A 23,691-nucleotide genomic window follows, 5' to 3' on the forward strand; every position below is an offset into this window, starting at 1 on the left:
GAAAAATTAAAACCGTTTATTTGTGGTTACATCACACAAAAATAAATAAATATTGTGGTCATGAACTAATTATAAATTTTCAATTTTCGAAGCAAGATAACTAGTTATATCAAGTGGGGTATTTTTATTTATTTTTATGCATCATAGTTTCTGAATTATCGTGCAAAATGTCGAAAACCCTCGTTGCGCGAGCCTGACTCGCACGTGGCCGGTTTTTTTTTTTTTACAAGGACAAGTTATTCAGTAGTTTGACGTTTCAGGTATACATATTAATCTATGGTTTGACGTTTCCGAAGATTTCATTATTATTATTTGGAATTTTCTTTTTTAAAAGAGTTTTAGTACGTAATAATAATACGTATTGAACTGATTGTGATTACATTTCGTTCAATTACTTACGTAGTAGGTACGCCGTACGTCCAAACTGCAGAGATTGAGAGAAAATGTCGACAGCCGGTCAAGTGATAAAATGCAAGGCTGCGGTGGCCTGGAAGGCAGGTGAACCACTTTCCATCGAAGAAATCGAAGTGGATCCACCGAAAGCTGGAGAAGTGAGGATTAAGATAGTCGCCACCGCCATTTGCCACACCGATGCTTACACATTATCGGGGAAAGATCCAGAGGGTGTGTTCCCGGTGATTTTGGGCCATGAAGGCGGTGGTATCGTGGAGAGTATCGGACAAGGCGTCACTACGGTGAAGCCAGGTGACCATGTGCTACCTCTATACGTCCCGCAGTGTAAAAAATGCAAATTCTGCCTTAACCCCAAAACTAACCTATGTCAAAAAGTCCGAGTCACGCAAGGGCAAGGCCTCATGCCGGACGGTACCAAGCGATTCCGCTGCAAGGGTCAGGAGCTGTTCCACTTCATGGGATGCTCAACGTTTAGTGAATATACTGTTGTTCATGAAATTTCCTTGTGCAAAATCGACGATAAGGCCCCGCTTGATAAGGTCTGTTTGCTCGGCTGCGGGGTTACCACAGGTTATGGTGCTGCCATAAACACGGCGAAGGTCGAAGCTGGGTCTAACTGTGCTATATTTGGTCTAGGCGCCGTCGGGCTGGCTGTCGCTTTAGGCTGCAAAGTTTCTGGTGCTAATCGCATAATTGGTGTGGATACCAACCCTGACAAAGAAAGAATTGCTAGGAAATTTGGTGTAAATGAATTCGTGAACCCTAAAGATCACGATAAACCCATACAGCAAGTGCTTATTGATATGACCGATGGTGGGTTGGATTATACTTTTGAATGTATTGGCAATGTTAATACTATGCGTGCAGCTTTGGAAGCAGCGCACAAGGGTTGGGGAGAGTCTGTAATTATTGGAGTTGCGGCCGCTGGGGAGGAAATCAGCACACGTCCATTCCAGCTTGTGACTGGCCGAGTCTGGAAGGGCACAGCCTTTGGGGGGTACAAAAGCAGAGACAGTGTCCCTAAATTAGTAGATGACTACCTCCAAAAGAAACTACCTCTTGATGATTTTGTTTCACATAAAGTATCGCTGGATGAAATTGATGTAGGTTTCCATTTGATGCATATCGGTGTGGCCATTCGTGTTGTTGTACTTTTCTAGAGGTTTCCATACAAGTTTGGGCTATATAATATATTAAAATATTCCTAGTTATTAAGCATTTAACTATTGTATAGTACCTAGCATGTAAATTAAGATTTGTTAAACTGGGTTTTATCTGTAAAATATAGTGGTTTTTATGTATTTCATTATATAGTTGTTTTATTTTGTTTGCTCGTATGTTCGTCTTCTTTTTCCTGGTTTTCTTTTCCACACGTAGATGTGGCCATCCATTGTACGTGAGACCCTTGGTGCAGCTCCCTGACGGCTCTTGTGTAATGACTAGCTTATGCTCGCGCCATGTGGACTACACAAATTTCAAACCTCTATTTCACCACCATGAATTTCAAAAATCCTTTCTTAGCTGATGCATACATCATAATAACTATCTGCATGCCAAATTTGAACCTGATCTGAGCTGTGCATATATAGATTAATCAGTCTGTCACCTTTTCCTATATTATTTAGACTATTTTTAGAGACCAAAATAAAGAAACAAAAGGTAGAGTTTCCTGCTTAGTCATATTATGTTTGGCTTCAAAGTGTAGGGTTATTACTAAATTAATCCTTTTCTGTACAGAACGACTATCTACATTGACAAATTAACATGCAGCTCAAACTGCTGGTCGAGAAACTTCAGATTTTGTGTAGAAAGTAGACATCCCCTTAAGTAAGGAAAATTCCATCCTAGAGCCTGATGGGTCAGCAGTGTGACAAATAATACAAAATATTTAGTGTTCATATTTTATTTATAACATACAATAATTACATTATTTACATCTTATCTCATTGTTACATAATTTTATCTACATAGTTCAGTTTTAAATGATAACACCTTATCACACAGTCACATTTTGCATGAAACGTTAATATCTTTATTTGTAAGGCATAAATCCGTAACGAGGAAATCCGTAGAAGAACCAGAGTGACCGACATAGCCCAACAAATTAGCCAGCTGAAGTGGCAGTGGGCAGGCCACGTCTGCCGCAGAACCGATGGCCGATGGGGCAGACGTGTTCTGGAGTGGAGACCGCGTATCAGGAAGCGCAGTGTGGGCGACATGACGTGTCGCACGACACATGTCGCCGTCTGCCACGTGGCACGGCATCCCGCCTTAACGCCGTTACGTCAAAGACAAAGGTTAATCGTTTCCCCGCCGCATGCGTATGTCACAGTGTGATTGGCGTGATTATCAAACAAAAAATATGAATACGGAGAATAGATAAGCCGGCGGAAATATCTGAGAACCTGGCTAAGTGACGTCATGCAACGCGCTCGCGTTGGCACCGGTATTGGATAGGCGAAAACGGGCGAGCTGCGGGGAAGCGCATTCCAGTGAGAGGTGCGTAGATATTTCCGCCGCGTTATACTAATAAATTATTGAGATATTACATCAGATTAATCCTTGACTATCACATTACGATTCAGACGTGAGCTGCTTGTAGTATTCTATGTAAATCTCGCATTGTTCAGCTGAAATACAAAAAAAAATATGAAGATTTCATTCTGTTCACGCGAACGAAGCCGTCGGTATCATCTAGTAAAAGGTAAGATGCCATTTTCACCTTTGCTCCCGTAACTTTTAGCGATGTGTGATAAAAATGTACAATAATTGTCCAGGATATAAGTAGGTACATGGTACATAAATGGAGTAAGCAACAGTAGTACAGTGCGACAAGGCTCTTTTGGCACTTGAATGACATTGACAGGGGGGGAGGGGTGTAGCGTAGTTCTAGAACAAAAGCATTCAAACAAGAACAAAGGGATTTTCGCCACGCGCCAAGATAGCCTTGTCGCACTGTAAGTAGTAACTTAATGTTCACATTACAAAGTATTTACATTACAAAGATTAATAAACTGAACTGATTAATAAACTGAACTTAAAAAAAACTCCAGGATATGATCTTATTACTACAGAAATCCTGCGAAACCTTCCAAAAAAAGGAATCGTAAAATTAACGACGCTGATTAATGCAGCATTTAGAATTAAGCACGTCCCTGATTTGTGGAAAGTTGCAGAAGTAATTATGATTGCCAAACCAGGCAAACCACCAAATGAGGTTACATCATACAGACCAATTTCTCTGCTACCAATTATCTCAAAACTTTTTGAGAAGCTACTGCTCAGCAGATTGAAACCTATATTAGATGAGAAAAATCTGATTCCTGACCATCAGTTTGGATTCAGGGAAAAGCACTCGACAATCGATCAAGTACACAGAATAACAAATATAATTGAAAGAACACTAGAAGAAAAGAAAGTCTGTTCAACCGTATTTCTTGATGTAGCACAAGCCTTTGATAAAGTCTGGCATGAAGGTCTTGTTCAGAAACTTAAAGTATTACTTCCTCAACCATTTGCAAACATATTAGAATCATATATATCTGATAGAGTATTTCGAGTGAGGCAAGAGGAAGCTTACTCCAAACTCAAGGTGATCAAAGCTGGAGTACCTCAAGGAAGCGTTCTGGGACCTGTCCTTTATCTCCTGTACACGTGTGATCTTCCACAACCCGATCACAATACCATCGCTACTTTTGCCGATGATACTGCTATCATAGCTGTGGGTAATACTCACCAGGAGGCATCGGGAAAAGTTCAAATAGCTCTAAATGAACTACATAAATGGACGAAAAAATGGAGAATAAGACTTAACGATTCCAAGTCTGCCCATATTGATTTTACTAATAAAATACCAAAATATTATCCCATTTATATTGACCAACAAAAGATACCCTATGCTACACGGCAAAATATCTTGGAATGACTCTTGACAGTAAGCTACGCTGGAAAGCACATGTCAAGAAGAAAAAAGAAGAGCTAGAGTTACGGTACAAAAAATTGTACTGGCTCATAGGCAGAAACTCATCACTGTCAACTAAAAATAAGATACTATTATACAAACAAGTCCTAATGCCAGTGTGGACTTATGGTATCCAGTTGTGGGGCTGTACCAGAAAGACCAATTTACTAATAATTCAGCGATTCCAAAATAAAGTGCTTAGGGGTATCGTCAATGCACCCTGGTAAGTCAGGAATGTAGACATTCATCGCGATCTCCAAATGGGCTTCGTGGACACAGCTATTAGCAAACACGCTAAATCCCACGAACGCAGGCTCCATGAACATGTTAACGTCGAGGCTATCCAGCTCCTCGACAACACAGACCTAATACGTAGACTTAAGAGGACTAAGCCTTTTGAGCTAGTGTAGTTATAGTGAAAGTGTAGTGCTAGTGCAAATCAAAGATCACACGAACAAAGTGAAAGCATAGTGCTAGTGCAATTTAAAGAACACAAGAACAAAGTGTCTTCCAATAAGGTATCTTAACTATAAACTAAGCTAAGTCAATGGACAGATTCTTAGGTATAAGTACGTTTATAAGTTTAGGTTAATATAATATTGCTTATTAGCCTCTTTCATAGGCTAGATTGTAATGGTAGTAAAGTACTGGTGACAGTGCTTTACGACAAAAAAAAAAAAAAAAAAAAAAAAAAACATTACAAAGTGTGGCGACCTCTCGTTCCGTGTCAACAAGCCAAAAGGTATGATATACTACATGGAAGCTCAAAATCTTGATTTTTTTTAAATTGAGTCAGTCTCAATTAGCTTGGCTGCAATTTGCTTGTTTTTAGCTTAAGCGTTACGTGGATCCTAAAACAGAGGGAATAGAAAACGGATCTTACTCTTGAGGAAGTGCGGCGAGCCTCTGGTCCTCTCGTTCCTGGCCAGCAGCGCGTGGTAGACGGCCAGGAAGGCGGCGGGCTGGCCGTGCTCGCGCGCGTGGCTCATGGCGGCCGCGAGCAACTTGCGCGGAGACATGCTCAGCCACGTGCCGCCCGACTGCCGCGCCGCTCCCACCGCGCTGAGCGGCTCGTCCCAGCTCAGCAACACCTCCACTACATCCTGCGAAGTACGAGGAGCATACTGGGTCAGATTCTTTGGTCGTGGTAGGCCTCTAAACTCAAATTCTGAAAGACGTAGAACTGCCTTGAAATTTCGTTGTATTAGAGCGTTGGTGCCCTCCGTCTTACAAAACGTTACAGTACGCGGCCAAAAGTGATGAACATCGGCCTTTAGAATGACATTTCATCTTTGTAGAGCGTTGTCTCTTTGTCGGCCTTAACGACCGAGACAGTGCTCTACAAATCTGCTGTCTCCTTCTAAAGATCGATGTTCATCATTTTTGGCCTCGTACTGTATATGCTTGTCCACTCATTTGATTCGTATTTTGGCAGATCCGTATATACGCAAGCCAAATTAGTGCACAAGCGTACGTGCATTTTGTATGACGGCCACTACGAATCGTATTTTTACGAAAAAACTAATCGAATACGAATAAGTGCCCTTAGTCGCCGGACTTGAAATTACGTAGAATTATAGTAGCTACTAGCTAGATTTGAAACTCCAAGGTCGAGGAGATCACAAATTTAGCAACTTGGAACCTCAATCAGTTCTTACCTAAATAATAGAATACAAAAGGTAGACGTCAATGGAAAGCGATCTCCCGGATCTGTTGTAAAAATGGGGGTCCCACAAGGTTCCATTTTAGGACCTTTTCTGTTCCTCATTTACATAAATGACCTTCCTTACCTCGCCAAGGCTTTTAAAGTGTCAATATCTATCGGATTATATGCCCGGCTAACTGCCACTTCAGCTTCGCAACCCGTTGAGCTAGGTCAGTTTCTCAGGTGAGCTACTGATCTCATTTTTAATTTGATCACGAACTTCAAGCATAACTCTGTCACTTAAATAGTTAAAATATATAAATCTACGCAAAATGACGTAGGCCTGGCAGTACTGATGCACAATGTAAGAAAAATATGTATGTAAGTGACTTTCCGGGATAAAAAATTACATATGTCCTTATCTGGGATGTAAGCCATCTTTGTACCAAATTTCATGGAAATCGCTTGAACGGATGGGCCGTGAAAAGCTAGCAGACAGACAGACACACAGACACACTTTCGCATTTATTATATTAGTATAGATACGTACGCCATATGCCTTCAACCGCCACATCATATCGAGAGCGATTTGCGCGGCGGCGGGGTCGATGTGCCCCAGGCTGAGCAGCTGGCACGCTAAGGGCTTGGCGTCACCGAGGCAGCCGCGCCGCACCAGCGAGCGCAGCCTGCCGAACGCGCCGCGCGTCACCAGCGTCCGCACGCACAGCTCCGCCACCGGGTGTTGCACCACCATGTCGTGGCGAGACAGGGATGCTAAGTATGCTGTCACCACCTGCAGAAACAACTTTTTTTTATTCATTATGGGCAAACGCTTGACCACAATCACGGATTAGTTAATTTAAAAAAAAAAAAAAAAAAAAAAAAAAGAATATTAGGCATGTTAAATGACTAATATTCCCCTTTCCTCTCCAACTAAGCGTCAGGCTTGTGCTAGGAGTAGGTACGACAATAGTGCAACGGGCGGGGTTTGAACCGTCGACCTTTCGGTTTTCAGTCCACTCCTTTACCGGATGAGCTATTGAGGCTTTTTAAATTAAATTGGTATACACCCTGTGTTTCGGAGACCTCATAAAGCCTTCAGTTGCTAAATCATACCGAGAGCCATTGCACGGCGGCGGGGTCTGTGTCTCGGGCTTAGCAGTTGGCATCACCAAGGCCATGTCCTCAGGGAGTGTTGCCTACCTGCACTAAGTACTGGTCGTCCGCGTGCGCCTGCAGCACGTGCGTGCACACATCCGCCTGTGAGATCAGCACGGGGAAGTGCGCGCTGAGCTTTGCCGCGTCCACGCTCTGGCCGGCCGTGTTGCGCGCCACCTCTAAGTCCGCCCATTTCCTGACCCAAATTATCAATGTCAGCTCTATTTTACACAAAAATAATAGACAAAAAGTTGATATAAAAACCGGCCAAGTGCGCAGCGGGCCACGCGCAGCGTAGAGTTCCGTAGTCATAACTTAGCCATGATAGTATTCCTTTAAAATTGATTATATATAATACTACTAATTTTTTCACGTTCCTATATACTACCATTTGGCTGATAAACTTGACTCTAATAAAAATTAGCACTTTAAAACATCATATTTTAAAACGGATCTAGAAATCGAAAAATGAAAAAAAACGGTTGTCACAAGTTGACGAATCACTGAGCTCACGTCATCATTCATTTTTTCTGTAATTCATTTACGTTTTATGAAAACTTTGAACTAGTTGAGAGACATGTCAGCCTAAAACAACACAAATTATATTTAATTGCTTAAAGTGCACCTACGTACCTATAAACGGAATTAATTTCGTCAAATGCTTTAGTTAATTCAACCAAATAGTCCCCAGCGTCCGTCACTAGTTGGTTCAGTATCCTGTAGATAGTTGCCTTGCCATTCTTGCGTCTCAGTAGAACCGCTACGATTTTTGGTACCTCATCTTTTGGCACCTGTAGAATACGAAAATATCTCCCTTTACCATCTTCAGGTTCTTGAACACTAATGAAAATATTACAATAAAAGTTAAAGCTAGCCTTATCTAATTACTATACAAATCATGCCCGCGTGGAATGGCACCAAGAATACTGGCTGCATTTCCGCGCTGGACAGCCAGGCTGATCCGTTGCGCAAAAAATGAGCCATCCCTTCTGTCACCAGATGAGGCTATTAATCGCGGTGAAATGTCTCGTAATTTTTTTTTACACCATGACTCCATGGCCCCAGGGTCTCCACGGCAAACGGAACAAAAATGTAACTAACTCTCTATAAGAGAGGCATACTGGCGCCGCTTGCCGTTTTCAGCTGAACACTTAACACACCTCACCTCACTTCACACACCTTTGAGAACATTATGGAGAACTCTCAGGCATGCAGGTTTCCTCACGCTGTTTTCCTTCACCGTTAATGCAAGTAATTACTTCAAAACACACATAACTCCGGAAAGAAAGTTAGAGGTACGTGCCCGGGATCGAACCCCGGACCTCGGATTGGAAGGCGGACGTAACTCTGTACAAAATTTCATCAAAATCAGTTAAACTGTTGGGTCGTGAAAAGCTAGCAGGCAGACAGGCAGTCAAGCAGACATACAGACAGACAGACAGACAACAGACACACTTCCGCATTTATATTTATAATGAGCAAACGCAAAGCATATAAAGAGCAACCGCCGAGTTTCTTGCTGGTTCTTCTCGGTAGGAACGGCATTCCGAACCAGTGGTAAATTAAACCTGACTATTCATAAGCACTTTTAAAAAGTTTACATGAATAAAAAAACATTCTATTCTATTCTATTCTATTCTATAATATTAGTATGGATTATAGTAAGATTTATTTTACCGAATGTGCGAGTCCGGCGGGTATGAGGTTGACTTGCCACAGACAGCCGAGACGCGCGTCTATGATGTAGTCAGGTTGGAACACCACCCAGTTGCCAGAGTCTGAATATTCGTTAAAGAAACTAGGTACAACCCGTCGGAAATATCTGGGCACCTCGCTAGAATGAGCTTTTCCACAGCTCACCCATTTTCGCCAATCCAGTACCCAAAGAGTATATAAACACTACGTTCTACCAGTACCGTTGTGACAGGTGTGGCAACACCCAATCGATGTCATGTCATATTTGCCAACGCAAGCACGTTGCATGACGTCATTAAGCCAGGTTCTCAGATATTTCCGTCGGGTTGTACGGCTATATTTTCTGATTCAAAGATGAGATAATTAATTAATTATACTCGATTCACGGAAAGAAATTAATGCAGCGCTCTCTCTGTTACGTAATCAAATTCATACAAATGACAGAGACAAAATCTCAGTGGGCGTTAACTATTTTGAGGCACCAACCAATCACAAACAAAGCTACGTTGTCGAAATGAATTTCGAATGTTTTTTGAAAATATGTTTGTAATTGGTTGGTGTCTCAAAATGGTTAACGGCTACTAAGATTTCTTCAGAAGTCTCTGTCATTTGTATGGCTAACTACACTCACTTCTTTCCGTGGATAGAGTACAGGCTGTCGATTGCGGTAGAATGACAGCTACACGAAGAGCTACATAGAATGTCAAAAGTCAAAAAGTCAAATGATTTATTCAAAATAGGTAATTAATAACTCTTTTTGATGGTCAGATGTTGGATTTCTAAGATATAGTGGTGATAATTATTACGCAAACTTAAAACTAAAGCTACGAGGGTTCCACACGCGCCCAGGTCTGAGAAGAGCCCACAACAAACTCAGTCACGATCGCAATCACCTATGATTGGTTGACACTCGCTTACTACAGGCTACAATGCCTTGTTCCAACAAGAATCGCACAAATTCAGCCAATCACAACAATTGAGATTATAATAATGATTGATGCAGGTTTTACGAAATGGACCTACAACAGACAGTCAGCCACCATCCCTATTAGCAGCTATGACATACAGAAATTGACATAGAGCAGAAACAAAGAGGAGATGTTGTATTAAGATTTCCCTATGAAATATCGAGTGACATTTTGCGGGGTGAGGGGTTGTGGAACGCCGCCCACTTCTCAATTTCCATCTGCGGGTTAGTAGCAAAACTACTCGCTTAGCGACCTAACATCGATATATTGATGTCACTACATAGTTCAGCTATCTCACACTAGATGTCAATAAGTGTAGAAATTACGTATAAAATTACTTACAAATGAAATGTGATACCATTCATAGAATCAGAACGTCTGTCTGAATAACTTTGACACGATAAAACACAACACTTCATCCTTTTGTTCTTAAAAACGCGAAAACACACCGATAATACGAGTCTCAATATATGTGAACCTGACGAACGCAGACAGCATACTAACTAAGGCCCCGCCCACAGTGATGACGTCAGGACCTAGTTGAAAATCACAGTGCACAGTTGCTTAGGCCAACTCCTCTTTGTTTCTGCTCTATGGAAATTGATAATAAATTGTAAAGGATACACATCGGGCAGAGTTGGTCGTCGACCACGGCCGGCTTCATGGAGATGCCCTGCACTATGGGAATGTGGATGACCACGTTGTTGTCTGGCTTGGACTCCTCCATTATGTCGAATATCTGAGACGTTTGGCTGGACTGGGAAAATAGTGATAACAATGATACTATAAAACTGAAATAAGATATTGCTGAAAGTGGGCATTAACCATTTTGGGTCACCAACCAATCACAAACGCAGCTAAATAAAAATAGATGTACAGTAAAAAAAATCGGTCAAGTGTGAGTCGGACTGGGACGCGAAGGGTTCCGTACCATCATATAAGAAATAACACTTTTATTTTTAAATATTTTCATGACGGCTATTTTGAAATTTTTATTATTTGCTGTCATAGCGGCAATAGAAATACACATTCTGTGAAGATTTCAACTCTCTACCTATTACGGTTTACGAAATACAGTCCGCTGATAGACAAAAAAGAACCTCGATAGCTCAACGGTTAAAGGATCTGACTGAAAACCGAAATGTCACCGGTTCAAATCCCACCTGTTGCACTATTGTCGTACCTGCTCTTAGCACAAGCTATACGCTTAATTGGAGGGAAAGGGGAATATTAGTCAGCAATTAATATTCTTTTTCTAATATTCTTCTTTTTTAAAAAGATATGGACATATGGACAAACGGACAGCGGAGGCTATGGGTTTTGTTGGCACTCTTTAGGTACAGAACCCTAAAAACTATTAAAAATTAGAAACTGTCGGTTATAAATTGATATTGGAGGTACCTACCAAGTAAGTTAAAGTCGAGGACCCAACTCCTCAACCCTGATGCTGTAAAGAATTGCATTTCTTAATCATGGTAGATTTAGAAACCTGGACAGTGATATAAATAAAAATAAATAAAATAAAATAAAAAAAAACTTTATTTAGCCTTGGACAGTGATATAGGCTAGTTTTATCTCGGAAAATCAACGAGTGCTCACAGAATTTTTAAAAACTAACCTTAATCAACGCGGACATCATCTAGTTAACAATATTTTGGTGTAAACTTTTTGAAGTAGTACACACACACACATACACACACTACATTGAATGTTACCTGATGGTGTATAACAAGTAAGTGGTCTATAACGCTGACTGCAAACCGACCCATCAGCCCTGTCTTCAGCACATGTTGGGTTCCCCCGCCGCCCGATATTGGCATCAGCCACACACACACACGCACACACACACATTGAATGTTACCTGATGGTGTATAACAAGTAAGTGGTCTATAACGCTGACTGCAAACCGACCCATCAGCCCTGTCTTCAGCACATGTTGGGTTCCCCCGCCGCCCGATATTGGCATCAGCCACACCTACGCAACATTAATAAAGGTTACACATAATCACTGCGAGTTGAATATTGTTGTTGTCATCTCACTCACTCATATGGGCACTTGTTAACTCTCTCTCTCTCTCATTTGAGAGAGAGAGAGAGAGAGAGAGAGAGATAATACAACAGGCTTTTTCATGTCCCTATTAAAATAAAACGTGGTTATGCACTGGCTTCCAAAAAATGAAAAATATTTATTTAACAAAACAGTTTTGTCAATTTTAGAAAAGGTGGAAGGTTTGGCGCGTTTTTTAGGGTTCCCTACTTCAAAAGGACCTTTAGGATCACTTTGTTGTCTGTCTGTCGTGTCTGTCAAGATTCGGGAGGATTCCCTTCTAGTCGTATTTTTCCGACATTTTGCACGATAATTCAAAAACTATGGTGCATAAAAATAAATGAAAATCTGTTTTAGAATGCACAGGTGAAGACCTTTCATATGATACCCCACTTGATATAGTTATCTTACTTCAAAAATTGAAAATACTACTTACTTTCTGCCACGTAGGAACAGCATTCTGAACCAGTGGTAAATTAAACTAGTTGACGATTCAAAAGCACATGTAAAAGTTTATTTGAATAAATTTTTTTTTTTATATTCTATTCTATTCTACTGTACCTCAGTGGGTCCGGACACGGTGGGCGCGGCGGCGGCGTGGCGGAACAAGGCGCACCACGCGGCGCCGCACAGTCTCAACACAAACACGTCCCGCTCCATCACGGGGCGCGACCACTCCACTGCAATCACCCAAATACACGTTCATTAGGTGTGGCCAAGTTAAAGCACCGCATAACTATAGTACGCGACAGGTCGAGATGGCAATCGTGGAGGGAACACCCCGCGGTTTTATTTGCGTGGATTTAGGTTTTTAAAATTCCCGTGGGAACTGTTTCATTTTCCGGCATAAAAAGAAGCCTATGTCACTCTCCAGAGGGCCTAACATGCGCCCCGCGAGAAAATTTTGTCTACGCATTATCTCGTGTTTTTTCATACAAATAAGACTAGTAAATGCGTAGACAAAATTTTCTCGCGGTGCGCATGTTAGACGTGCAGGTCTTAAACTATACCCATGCAAACAATTACGTTGAACTGTTGCTCCGTTGCGACGAGATTGAAGGACAAACCAACAAACCCCGAAACAAACACACTTTCGCATTTATAATATGGGTAGTGATAAAATAAATTATATTTCTATTCAACTAAACTTTTACCAGTGCTTTTGAATCATCAAATAGTTTTATTTACCACTTGCTTATAGCACTTGGAAATTTGACTGATCTATCAACGCACAGCTCAAACTACTGGACGGATCGAGCTGAATTTTGGCATGCAGATAGCTAATACTATGATGTAGATTGTAGGCACTTGCTAAGAAAGGATTTTTGAAAATTCGATCCTTAAGGGGGGTTTGAGTTTGTGTAGTCCTCGCGAATGAAGTCGCGAGCATAAGCTAGTAACACATATATATATGTATTAGTGGAATTTTTTCAGAATCAGCATTAGTTTTGGAGATTTACCCCTACATCAAAACTTCTGAATTTTACTTTATAATATTAGTGTAGATATTATTTAAGTGGTAATATAAAACAGACATCATTCCTACCTTCCAGTTTCTGCAACTTTGTGATGGTAGAGTTGTTCAAGGAGAATGGTTGCAGCAAAGCACCATTGTTGCCGGCCAACAATACTATATTGCTTTGAGCACACCATGAGAACCATGCACCACTAAAATGAACAAAAAAAAACAAATAAAAAAACTGGCCAAGTGCGAGCCAAACTCGCGCACCGAGGGTTCCATACTAAAATCGTATTTTTTCGACGTTTTGCACGATAATTCAAAAACTATAATGCATAAAAATCTGTTTTAGAATGCAATCCCTTTAATATAATACCCTACTTGATACTGATCTTACTTCGCAAATTGAAAATACTAATTATTAGTTCATGACCACAATTTAATTTTTTTGTGTGATGTAACCACAAATTCATGGTTTTCAGAATTTTCCCCGAATGTCTGCTATAAGACCTACCTAAATGTCAAATTTCATGATTCTGAGTCAATGGGCCCTGTACGTTTCTTGACGGACAGACAGACAGACAGACAGATAGACAGACAGACAAAAAAAGAAGACAGGTACTGATGATTACTAATATGATACCACAAAAAAACGCGAAAAAAAATATAAAAAATCCTATGATTTTATAAAAGTTTACAACATACTGCAAATAAAAGATCTGACTGACGCTAGAGGCCAACGAACGTTGCGTAAGTAGGCCACTCGGAGTCAATGCCGCGTCGTAAGCAAGGCATTGACCCGAGTTTCGCACGCTATACATTGCAGGTTTGAAAAATTCAAAATCAGTAAAACTACAAAATGAGGCAAATGGTTATTATTATTGGTTTGTGTTAAGATAGTATAATTATATCGCTAAATTTTTCTAGCGTTCTGGTTACAGCCTGTATAAGGAATAGCTTTTTTGTCTAGCCTAACTTAAATTTATTTCTCAGCTCTGTCTCTCTTCCTTACCTAAAAGTAGTGCTCTTAAGGGTTTTCAATTGTTTCTTATCTGGCAGTACTTGTAACAATTCTATACCATGATCAGTTATGAAAGCAATCTCATTAGCCCTCGGCCACACAAAGCCCAGGATCTTTCCATTCTTCCATTTACAAGTATGCGAGTACTCAACATTTGTTGGGACCAGCTCTTTAAAGTTAGCGAATTCAACGGTAGCATTTTGACCATCAAGATTCCTCTGTATTGCGAGTATTTTGTGGTCAGGTGAGAATTTTATTGAGATTATAGGTCCTTTGTCTTCCATTCTGAAGGATGTGCATTTCGTATCGTCCATACCATTTACTGTGACTCCCGTTACACCCCCTGACCTTACAGTAAAAACCTGTAAATATTTATTAGAGAAAATGTAATCCAATCCATACTAATTTAAAATATTACTTATCAATAAACAAAACATCAGAGACACATTATGTACTGAGTTATAATTATAGTAGTTAATTAGTTGTAATTGCATTTTATTTCCTTAACCTTAGAAAATAATGTTTTCATAAATGATAGGTAATCTAAAAATTCTTGACTTGTTCACTGAACTATTTGTGTAAGTAATACCTACTAGTAACAGAAATATTATATTTATGTTGTGTTATATGAAAGTAAAGGTCTTTATTTAGTGAACAACAGGGAGAAATATTGACTAAAATATATGTAAAAATGGTACAAAAGTATTACCTGCCCATTTGTGTCATCAAAGAAAACATTTGTAACAGGGCTATCGGCGTCGAATCTTTTTGGTTGCTCTGAGAGCGACAGATAGTACTTATCAGAGTCTTTTAAAGAAAATCTTGCCATGTTTTGAAACACTTTCTTTTCTTAATAAATTAGAATAAACCATGAATGAACAGTGTCCACAAGATTTGTTTATTTTATTTTGACTCGATATTGACATGTTTGTCAATTTTGGCATTTTGGCATTGCCTTGAGTCATTGAGTTTTGACCATAGAGTAAAGTAATATGGTCACCAAAGAATAGGCTACTTGACTCATATCTAATGTCGTCCAATAAATGATTATTTATTATAGTATTTTGCTTAAGACAACGAAATATATCAATAACAATTATTAAAAACGCAGGATGGATATATAAATCCAATTTAAAAAATACAATTTTTATTTTTATTTGAAACGCAGAAAACGCTGTCAGCCATGATGTGACGTCATTAAAATATGTAAACAAAGAAATGTCATTCCTATGTCACGCGGGGACTAACGTAGTATCCATATATATAAAATTTAGAGTCCTGACTAACTTATATATCAACGCACAGCCTAAACATCTAAACAGCTGGTCCTAGATACATGAAATTTGTGGGTGTGTTCTTTGTAGGTAAAGAGAAGGTATCCACTAGGAAAAAAAAATATCGTTTTCTCTTTATAAATTGAATAAGTTATTAAGTAAGACTTACAACAAAGTGATCTTTGCAAAAATAAATTTGGGTTGAAGTCGTTAGTCATATAGGATCCCTTTAAGCAAGTCTTTGCGTGTTACGTATATTTATTTCACTGGGCACTCTAATCCACAACTTTCCTGTGGTCTTTATCGATGCGGTTTTTACATTCTCGGATGATACAATAACGATAATTACTATATTTTTCATGTAAACTAGTATAGAAGTCATGTTTATTAAACTTTGGGAGGTCATGCTGTTGTTTACAAATGCATGACGTCAGAGCACAGATAATCCATCGGCCAAACATGGCCGACAGTGTTTTCACCTGTCTAAGAAAAATATTTATTTAAATTAAAGTTTTACGGTTTTTAGGGCGCAAAAAAATATAGTGTTAATTTTTTTGATATAATAGGACAAATATTAACCATTTAAGACCAACTTAACAAAAGTGTCAAGTAGCCTATTTGGATGTACTACTACCGTCACAGATAGATTCGTGGGTTTTGACTTCACTAGGTGTTTATATTATGTGGTTTATATATACTCTTTAATATATTAAATGTATATGTACATATAAATATTAAATGCTAAAACCTTCCTAAAACCCTTCTTCTAGTTTATGGGTTCCAGGTGCGCCAACTGAAATTATGAATTAGTGCTGTTTATATAGGGTAAGTTTAATTGCTATGGCAACGGAACAAAACAAAAACCCCAAAAATCTGTATTGTTTTGTTTTTGTGTTATAATGGTTATAATCATTAAAAATGAACGACGAACAAATAGAATTACAAACTCTTAATAAAAGCAAATTGAACCAAAGTGATTCAGAGGAGTATCATGAAATAAGTAATGCAGCATTACAAGAAACTCTATTCTCACCTAAACACCCAGTTACACCGGTCAAGGAATATGATTTCTTTGCAAATTATGATACGGGTACATTAAAAAAACAATCAACAAAAAAGAAGAAAAAGAGAAAAGAACATAGACCGAAAACTATAACAGATGTAATAAGTTCAGAGCTGGCGAGCAAAAAACTTCTTATTGAAAATAATATTATGGTAGATGCTAAAGACAGGGTCAGTTACATAGAGAAAAAATCTCGGAATCGCCAAATTTTGAAGTCAATTGGATTTCGAAATGAAGATGCTGAGAATGGGTAAATCGAGTAATATTTTTAACAGTTTGCGTCATGAAAGCTTGATCTGCGCAGGAGTCGTTTTAAGGCAATTTGCAAATTAACAGCGTTTTTAGGGTTCTGTAGGTCTTGTACGCAGTGGCGGATTTGCTCTAAGGCTCAGTAGGCCCGGGCCTAGGGCGGCCAGATATTAGGAGCAGCCAATCGTGGCAAAAAATTCACTGATGTTATGATAAAGTTGGTAATAAAGCTGTAAGCTGGTTGGTAAATTTGGGCGTAAATAAATAAGATTAGGAGTGTGAAAATTCTGAAACAATTTACATAGTTATAATAGACATAGATCACAATAATAATAGACAAAATAGACATAGTTTATTTATTTATTAATTGAAACATCTTTACTTTGCAAACATAATTTTTTTTTCTAAAAACACTTTTTCTAAAGCCTTTTCGCGCGCTTTATATCGGTGAAAATCATTCTATATTAGATGAAAAGCAAACTGGTTACCCTCGTGGGCCAGCAATTTTGGTCGAGCGTACTGCGTCACCTTAAGTTATCTGACTTCTGCTGTTAGTTGGATTGTCTTTTTCTAAAAATAAATTATAATAAATACTTACAGATTAAATGGTCCTCAAACAGATCACATCAGTCCAGTGTTTCCTCAAGTTATTGAAAATAATGTCAGTAAAGAAACGAGTATACCAGTGCAATACATAGAACCGTCATTGTTTAGTGACGTAGTAACAGAATATATACAGAGTGGATCAAAACAAACTCCAAAATTTTTGGATATTATATTAAAAAATATTAAGTTTAAGCATCACCACGAGTTCTCTCTCGAAAAATTGTGTTCTTTAAAATTAATTGAGTATTATGAAAAATATCAGACCACTAGTAATTTAATAAAAGATATAATTAAAAAAATTGAAGTGAACAAAAGAACAAGAATAAGTTTAAAAGAAAAATTGCTTAAAATAAGTCCAAATAAAAAGGAAGATATAAGATATGATACAAATATTCTAAAGTATACGAAAACCATGCTAGAATGGAAGAAGAAGTATTATTGCGCCTTAGAAGAACAAAGAGATAATGTTCATCGAATTATTTCTATTTGGGCAGATATTGAAATGATAAGAGAAAAATCTGGCTTGACTAAAACAGATTGCCTACTGGATATTACAAATAATAAGATGGAACAATATGAATTTGAAAAACAATGGAACCAAGTTTTCGAGACGGAATATTCTGATATGATAGTTAAAATTGAGTACGATTTTATAAATAGCTATCTTGAATACAAAGAGTTAAAACATCGAAGTAATAATGGCGATGACAGAAATAAAATAACGAAACCTAAACTAGAAATTGATTATGAAAAGCTAAAATTAAATGTTGAATCTATAGTAAATTCAATTGTGGTAAAAAACAATTTAGATTTGTTATTAAAAAAAGATAAAAGTTTAATAAGCCACGCAAGCAATATAGGAAAAGCTGCATATATGAATAACTATTGCTTTAAGATCTTTGTAGACGATGTTTTTGTTTGTGAATCTGATAATTACACATGTAAGCAAGATCAAAGTGTAATAGATTTTATCGAATATTTATCCATAGAAATTCTTCCACATAATAAATCTATTAGTATTGCTTTATTCGAAAACGATGAAAAAATGACTTCGTTTCAAATTATGCTTGCTGATACAAAGAAAAATACTCTTGAGACTAGTTTAAAATATAACTTTGTTTTTGCCAAAACTGAAGAACCCAGCACTAAATACATCGGCTGCGGATTTGACATTAAAGAAATTGCTGCAAGAAATAAGGTCAGATTGAAATCAAGCAATATCTTCAAAGGGAAATTATGGACAAACTGTGATGTTAATATTCAACTAAATTGGAATGATAAGTACAATAACAATCAATTTGAATCTGTAAAGTCAAATATGGTTGTAGGGCGACAAATTAAGCAATTACTTGTTGGTAAAAAGGAGCCAAGCCTCAACGAAATAACGGAAATAATAAATCATTTATATGATACAAATATTGAAGACAACCAAAATATAATGACGTCACTTAAGGATATTTGCAGGACTAAACTTAAAATAAGTAATGATTTCAATTTTAATGAAAATGATTCAGAAATAACTCGGTTCAAACTATTACATTTAAGAGCTAATGGAGGGCTTTTAGATTTAGAGCATAAAACTGTGCCTTTGTTTACAAGTCAAATGTCTACTGAGCTGTTAAGCTGTTTACAAAAAGGAGATCAGAAAGATCCCGGTTATCATAACTTTGTGAGGGAAACGGATAGTTCAATCGATGTGCAAAGATTTATAGGGATGAAATTTGTTGAAAAGCTTAACGAAAACGTCGTGAGAAAAGTAAATGACCATCTTCTAAAAATCACGTATAAGGATGTTGTAAGAGATTTTGAAGATTTGAGTTTAAGGTAATAGTTTAATGTTTGTTTTGCATTCAAAATTATTTAATTTCTAGATGTTTAGTTAATTGATTTGTTTTGTAGAGCCATTTTTTCAAGCCAAACGAACCTATCTTTGGGTGCAGCGACTACTGTTTCAAAACAGAAACTTATTAAAGATTATTTAATAAAGGAACAAGAAATTTACATAACAATATACAAAGCATACAACTTGACGTGCAGGAGTCCCCCTACAATAACGGAAGATGACAACGATAGTGATAATATTGCTGGTAAGGTAAAAGGTTCTGACTTCTGTCGAACTACAAGAGATATCCAGATCGGAAAGGTTTATATTTATATCATTTTTGCAGGTTTTAAGGTTCATCCACTTCGACCCTTTATTCAAGTGAGCTACCGTGGTTTAACTGGTCAAACCGCTACAGCTATTGGTCACCATCCATCTTGGAATCATACCCTCAAAATTAAGACAAGGTTACAGAATCAGAAAGATGTGATTGGCATATTTTTTTAGAAAGTTACTTACTTTGCGTATCTATTTGTTACGAATTCATTTCCACTTGCTAATCATATTATTTTTCCTAAAATTAAAGTAGAAATGTAGGTAATAAATTGTGTTGTTCAAATTTTAGATTGGAACCGTTATCGACAATCCATATAAATATTTACGATCAATGCAAGGAACATCTTAACGAAATTTCCGATGATCAATCTGCTGCAAGTACCGTCATTTATCGAAAATATAACAAATGGCTTGGAGCTATCAATATACCGTTATACACCGTATTGAGTTTGGGAACTGTAATATTATGTTATCTTTAATTAAAAAAAACATATCTTCTAGTAGGTAACTGAGTAGTTAATATTTATTTAATGATTTTTCTTAATAATTTAAGGTCAGAGGTTCATTCAAAGTGAGCGTACCACCATTAATATTTGGCTACGAAAATTCTCCTTCAAAACAATCAGAATCAACATTCTCGGTACTAAATCAACTGATGAAGAAAGAAATGTCATTTTTAGCTCTACAAGTTACAACAAGCATGTCACATTTAGGAGGACTTCAGACCTATAGTCAACCAATAACAAATAATACTGAAACTGACTTTATTATACAGCATCTAAATGAATTTATGACAGAGTATACTAATGATTTTCCTGGGAGAAATATATCTTTAACTTTTATTGATAGCACAGGAAAGAATAGGTGCGTTTCGGAGTTTTTGCAAGCAATCCCTGTTCCGGATTATGAATGTTTTCCAGTAGATCCAAAGAAATCCGAATCAGCTCGGTCGAAAAGTTCTGTTTATTCAAAGAGTTCCTCCTCAAAAAGTAGCAGGAAAAAATCTTTAACAGAAGAGAAGGAGCCAGGGACTGCTGAAAGTTGGAAAAGTGGTGAAATGCAGTTGATGAAATACATGGATGCGGTTGTAAGATACGTCTCCCTAATACCGACGTATGAAGTGACGGAAACACATGTCGCCACTTTGATGGGAGTGGTAGTTAATTTCAAATTTTCTGTAAAATAAATTACAAAAGCAACGTTTGATGATGCAGCTATCTTGTGTTCAGCTAAATAAATAAATTATAAGGGTTTATTTAACTTTTCAGGAACTTCTGAAAGTGTTATACGGTTCTCCGCTAGATCACACAATATTACTAGCAAGTTACTTCATCCATTTAGAAATCAAATGTTGGATCATTATTGGGTTCGCCTTGCCACGTGGTCTAAGCAGCTATGTTTTAGTAGAGCACTTCCATAATAAGATATTGAGAAGTAACGATCAGATCAGAACAAGTGGTATGTGTGGTGGAAATGAAGGATATGTCTGGTACATTTATGATGCGGTTGTTGGGGAGAGATACGAGTTGAGAGAAATCGGGTGTCCATTAAAAACTGTCAATTTTGTGTTCGACTCTGAAAATGTAAGTCAATGTTTATGTACATGTGTATGTTTGTTATTTTTGTGGTAGTTAAGTACAAAATACATATTTGAAAAATAGATTTTTGCTTTTGAAACCATTTTTAGGGTTATTATTAGGCTAATTAATTATTTTTAGGACCCCATACTTTAAAGGGAGAAAAAAAAACCCTTATACACTTTGTTGTCTGTCTGTCTGTCTGTCGTGTCTGTCAAGAAAACCTATAGGGTACTTCTCGTTGACCTAGAAACATGAATACCAGGAATTTGTAGTTTCATTACAAAAAAAATTTGGTCATGAACAAATAATAATTAGTATTTTCAAGTTTCAAAGTAAGACTATTATGTATACCAAGTGGAGTAATAATTATGAAAGCACTTTACCTGTACATTCAAAAACAGTTTTTTTTATCTATACGCATAATAGTTTTTGATTTATTGTGGAAAATGTCGAAAAAAATACGACTGTAGTACGGAATCCTCGATGCGCGAATCTAACTTGCACTTTGCCAGTTTTTTTATATTGTTCTCCTCTTTCTAATAAAGGTCAGTTAATAAAATGAAACTCGTGTTTTTAAGGAGCTACGATAAATATCTTTTGTTTCAGATATGGGTCAATGTACAGTCAGCGCTAGATTGTGAAAGCGTGTCTTTTAATTTCACCAGGTCATCAGACTGGCAAACTGTGAGTATTCATATAATATCAGATTGGAAATTTTTAAAAAAGAGAAAAATAACGTTTCGAAAAATCCAATGTTCTGTTGAGCGTTGTGACTTGAACAAATGTAATTTAATTATTATTATAAATAGTTCCGCCAATTTTGTGACATTAATCATATGTATCTACTTTTCAACAGTGCGTTTGGTTTGTTTTAGGTGTTCAACAAGCCCTTATTTATGACAAGACCTGTGACCGAAAATTTGTACAGCAAGGCGGAAGATGTAGAAAATCTACGATCAAACTTGGAAACAAAAATCAAGAATAAGATTCAAAAATGGCGATCGCATGTTAAGACTATTTGGAATAGGTACCTAATGCATATGAATAATATTCATATTATAAATCGCACAAAAACAAAAAATGCGTACCTAACAGTTAATTTTTGTCAGAGATTTTGAATAGTAATAGGGATGATGACTACTAGTCAAATCAGCGACTTTTTATCAAACATCAAAACGCTCGCTTTGCATGAAAGCTTTTATAAAATATACAAATGTGACTTTATACATATTTGACGTAAATTTTTAATTAAATCGATAATTCAAAACGGTTAGCAAACTTAAAACTAGTAATGAATGTGGATTTTGTACGAACAAATTTTGGATGACCCTCTATTCAATAATACTTGCTATGAAATAATTTATTTTTGACCTAGGCATCATCACCATTGTTTAGGTATTACATTGTGCCTTTGATTTAATTTACTTTTGTCTTCATTAGATATTGCAGCACTCTGTTGCGAGAAATGCTGCCCCACTGGGAATATTGGTCATTTAACACGGCGGAGCCACGAACGAGCCCCGGGCATCGTTTGAAACAACTTATGGCTACGTACAAGGTATACATTTTTAACAGACTTTAGAAAGGAAGTAACATAGGAAGTAATTAATTCGATATTTTTTTGAAGATAGTGAGTCTTCTCTCGCCATTTAAAAGAAAAGTTCTTTTAATTTAAGAAAATATAAAAAGTTGCGTCAACAAACGCAGTTAAAACACTAGGTATATCAAATCCACAAATTATTTTCTTTTATAATGTTGGTAATGTAATTGTTTCCGTTGCTTGAAATTTGTTATCTATGGCATTTTTAACGTTCCGTTTTTCAGATCTACGGTTTCCCGCTTAACATGCCGTATTTAAATTCGAAGCTGATAATTTCCAAAATTAAATCCACAGCCATACACGTTAATGATAACCCAAACGTGGAATTTGGTTTGGGTGTCGAAGTTTACGTTTATCCTAACAATGTTTTGAGTGTTTGGGTTTTTCTAGCTAGTATTACTAGAATATAAGGTCTAATACAATTGATGCACTATAATAGTAATGATATTGTTTTATTTTATTTGCCTATTGCTTGTACACTGGTTTTAGAACCTAGCTGCACCCAAATGTCAATATTTTAAATTCACACTAAATACGCCATAGCTTCTGATTAAAAGATTAACAAATCGCAGATATCTTTGCATAGAAACGCGTAAGCGACGCAATTGATCCCGTGCTTTAGACCTTTTGGAGTTACGTTTTCACTCGTAACATGATTTCATTGTCAGTTCGTGTAACAAGGTCGTAGCGTATAGTGCGCTTCTTACGCATTTCAGCGAGAACCTACTTGTTGACCTTTCATCATCAAACGATAGACGTCCACTGCTGTAGTCTCGTCCGATGTAGTCCGTCC

General features: G+C 37.4%; 3 protein-coding genes across 3 annotated transcripts; 2 read left to right on the forward strand and 1 right to left on the reverse strand.

Annotated features, from left to right (window-relative positions):
* The first annotated feature begins 267 nt into the window (after nucleotides 1-267).
* On the forward strand, nucleotides 268-1,723 carry Fdh (alcohol dehydrogenase class-3 Fdh). The gene has a single exon (XM_034975545.2). It carries the CDS (start codon nucleotides 444-446, stop codon nucleotides 1,572-1,574), a length of 1,131 nt encoding a protein of 376 aa, XP_034831436.1. The 5' UTR covers nucleotides 268-443; the 3' UTR covers nucleotides 1,575-1,723.
* A 584-nt stretch (nucleotides 1,724-2,307) lies between these two features.
* On the reverse strand, nucleotides 2,308-15,308 carry Bulli (regulator of MON1-CCZ1 complex protein bulli). Its single transcript, XM_034975541.2, has 12 exons — nucleotides 15,078-15,308; nucleotides 14,360-14,730; nucleotides 13,435-13,556; nucleotides 12,450-12,568; nucleotides 11,703-11,816; nucleotides 10,466-10,598; nucleotides 8,856-8,956; nucleotides 7,812-7,969; nucleotides 7,224-7,374; nucleotides 6,571-6,813; nucleotides 5,259-5,478; nucleotides 2,308-3,044 (listed from the first exon to the last, which is right to left on the reverse strand). Exons 1-12 carry the CDS (start codon nucleotides 15,195-15,197, stop codon nucleotides 2,989-2,991), a joined length of 1,908 nt encoding a protein of 635 aa, XP_034831432.1. The 5' UTR covers nucleotides 15,198-15,308; the 3' UTR covers nucleotides 2,308-2,988.
* A 78-nt stretch (nucleotides 15,309-15,386) lies between these two features.
* On the forward strand, nucleotides 15,387-23,317 carry LOC117988407 (coiled-coil and C2 domain-containing protein 2A-like). Its single transcript, XM_034975537.2, has 12 exons — nucleotides 15,387-15,732; nucleotides 16,413-16,955; nucleotides 17,555-19,384; nucleotides 19,460-19,647; nucleotides 19,729-19,849; nucleotides 20,008-20,176; nucleotides 20,272-20,874; nucleotides 20,987-21,301; nucleotides 21,905-21,982; nucleotides 22,174-22,325; nucleotides 22,739-22,856; nucleotides 23,123-23,317. Exons 2-12 carry the CDS (start codon nucleotides 16,561-16,563, stop codon nucleotides 23,306-23,308), a joined length of 4,155 nt encoding a protein of 1,384 aa, XP_034831428.1. The 5' UTR covers nucleotides 15,387-15,732; nucleotides 16,413-16,560; the 3' UTR covers nucleotides 23,309-23,317.
* Nucleotides 23,318-23,691: the final 374 nt, after the last annotated feature.

The sequence above is a fragment of the Maniola hyperantus genome, chromosome 14 (assembly GCF_902806685.2).
Source record: "Maniola hyperantus chromosome 14, iAphHyp1.2, whole genome shotgun sequence".
Taxonomy (NCBI): domain Eukaryota; kingdom Metazoa; phylum Arthropoda; class Insecta; order Lepidoptera; family Nymphalidae; genus Maniola; species Maniola hyperantus.